This window comes from Silurus meridionalis, chromosome 28, assembly GCF_014805685.1.
Source record: "Silurus meridionalis isolate SWU-2019-XX chromosome 28, ASM1480568v1, whole genome shotgun sequence".
NCBI lineage: Eukaryota > Metazoa > Chordata > Actinopteri > Siluriformes > Siluridae > Silurus > Silurus meridionalis.
In genome coordinates, this window is record NC_060911.1 from 16,221,212 (window position 1) to 16,223,711 (window position 2,500).

General features: G+C 42.0%; 1 protein-coding gene across 1 annotated transcript in view; it reads right to left on the bottom strand.

Annotated features, from left to right (window-relative positions):
• LOC124381349 (catenin alpha-2-like) overlaps positions 1–2,500 on the bottom strand; it is a 66,580-nt gene that overhangs the window by 25,614 nt on the left and 38,466 nt on the right. The window contains 1 exon segment of the mRNA XM_046842908.1: positions 89–284. Coding sequence (XP_046698864.1) covers positions 89–284 — 196 coding nt within the window.

The following is a 2,500-nucleotide window of genomic DNA, read 5'->3' on the forward strand; positions in this document are numbered from 1 at the left end:
GAACATTTTTGATGGATTTTGCTGAGGCTCATACGCCTTCGAGCAGTCACGTGATGTGGCCCTAAAAGGTCATGAGGAGAGTGCTCACCTTGTTTACGGACTTCCTCCACGGCGGTGATGAGTTCATCCTTCAGATCCTGGCTGTCCTTCGCGATCTGCTCACCCTTTTCCAAAAAGTTCTGAGTGGCCTGCTCTACAGACATGGCCAGAACATGGGCCTTCTTAGAGCGACCCTTCTTCTTACTCGACGGTCCTTTGTTGCTGGTGTTCACCAGAGTGGTGACCTACGGGGCCGAGATCAAACACAAACAAGAAAAATACAAATTTTACTTTTCTGCACAGACATGCTGCTTTTCAACACTTCACTTTTGCATGGATGAACAGTTTTTCCTGCTAATGTGAGCTCCAGCTGGATTTGTGATTTCAGATGCTGCTGGCAAACGTTTGAACTCCTATGCAGGAGTGTCTGTTCGCTACGATGTTAGCAGTACCTTCAGATTTTAACAAATCACCTTCACCTGGAAATATTCCAAACTTCATTCATGCTAGCTCAATTCAGACACACATTAGATTAGCATTGTGAACACGATGATTTCATCTTTTACGGCGAGCAAAATGTCTGACAAAAAATGTGATTATATAAAAACAGTAACTTTCATTAAAATACTGGTAGTTTGTGTCAATTTGAGGCAAGTCTAATGTTTAGCATATGTGTAGCAACTCCAAAAATATCTAGTATGCAATCGTTTGCTCGTCTGTGATAATGAGCGTTAATCCACGACTGTTGTGTTCGTATAACAAAATTGCATAAAAGAAGTCAGTTTAAAGACTATAATCAAGTGTAATTTTATTTATTTTTTTCTATTTAAAATGAAATAAGCCACAGGGGAAACTGGAATGACTCCATTATCGTTTTTACCCCATTTCTGTTTTTTTATTCTCAGTACATTACGATGTAAAAATCCCATTCCGCTAAAGTCTTCCAGGCAATTATACAAGAAATGAAGAAAAAACTGGGCTAATTAACCAGTAAACACCCAAAACGTGGCCCCATATACATGTTCCTTTAGTTTCTATGAAACACACAAGTTTAAAGGCAAAAGCACATGTGACTGAGTGGAAAATGGTTCTGTAGACAGACAGAAGTGAAGCTCTGGGTTACTAATCAAAATGACGGAGGGGAGTTGAAACCCTGATATTGGCCAAGCTGCCATTCTTGGGGCCCCTTAACCCTCAGTGCTCCTGGAGCCTTGTGCTATGACCCCAGCTTTCAAACATTGCTGGGACATGGGAAGAAAAAAACGAATATTAAGTGTTTCTTACAAGTCCAAAAGGGACACATTTGTCTCTAAGAGGAGAACTTGTGTTAACCGGAGAACAGGAGAGAAGATGTTAGCAGACTGCCTCACCCCCACAGTCACACATTGAGGTGGAAGCTCAATGGTTTTGGACCAGGGAAGGTTGGAGACTTATTCCAATGGGGTGAAAGAAATCCTAAAATAACATGGCAACCAATCCGTTCTTCACCACCATGCAATTCCATCTGGACTGCGGCTCATTGGACAAACAACAAGACGATGAAGCGTACGAAGCGTAAGTCCGAGCTCTGTAAGTGCTATTTAGAGAGCAAACAGGCATCTTGGGTAATAGCTATGGAACGGCCTGCCCAGTCACCACACCTAAATCCTATTGAACTGCTCTGAGATGAAGTGGATGGTAAGGAAATCTGCAACTAGTGAAGAACATCTCAAGTTTTACAAGAGGCACAGCAAAGTATTTTAGCTGCATGTTTGGGGAAACGAACTGTCCGAATGCTGAAAGTGTGTAAAGGAGGATTTTATACTGTTACATGGCCGAGCATGCATGTGTCTCTCAAAAACCTGTTTTTTTATTTTTCTGTCCATGATTTCTCATCCTGCACCCCATTAACACCAAGATGGAACGGCAGCATTCCAAAGGTCTCCTGATGTCCTTCAGCCCTTTGCGAGGAGCCGAGGTGTGAAAATCTGATTTCACGACATGCTGAATGGGAGCGAGGGATAAACAGGAGATGGAGAACACATCTCCCAGCTGAAAGACATTCAATTTCATGCCCTTTAAACTAAACACCTCAACTTTGTTTCTTCTTTACAGTGGCTTGGCTGTCGTTTCACTTTCTGGTGTCGTGATGTACAAAAGTCTCCATTACAGTTATGCTGATCTTCAACTCCTGACTCCATCCCTAATTAATTATATACTATTTCTCTCTAGGGCCAAAAGTATCAGTGTGCCTGACTTCTTCAGCTAGATGTGGTTTTTCCCCCAAACTGTTACCACAAACTTGGAGACACACCATTGTCCAGGAAGTCTTTGAATATTAGAAAATTTCCCCTTCAAGTAAACTAGGAGACCCAAACCTGTTCCCAAAATGCATAAAACCAGCTCCATGAAGATCTGCTTTCCATGGGTTGGAGTGGAAGATCTCCTGCTATAGATTTTTTTATTTAAAACCTTTGTGGCT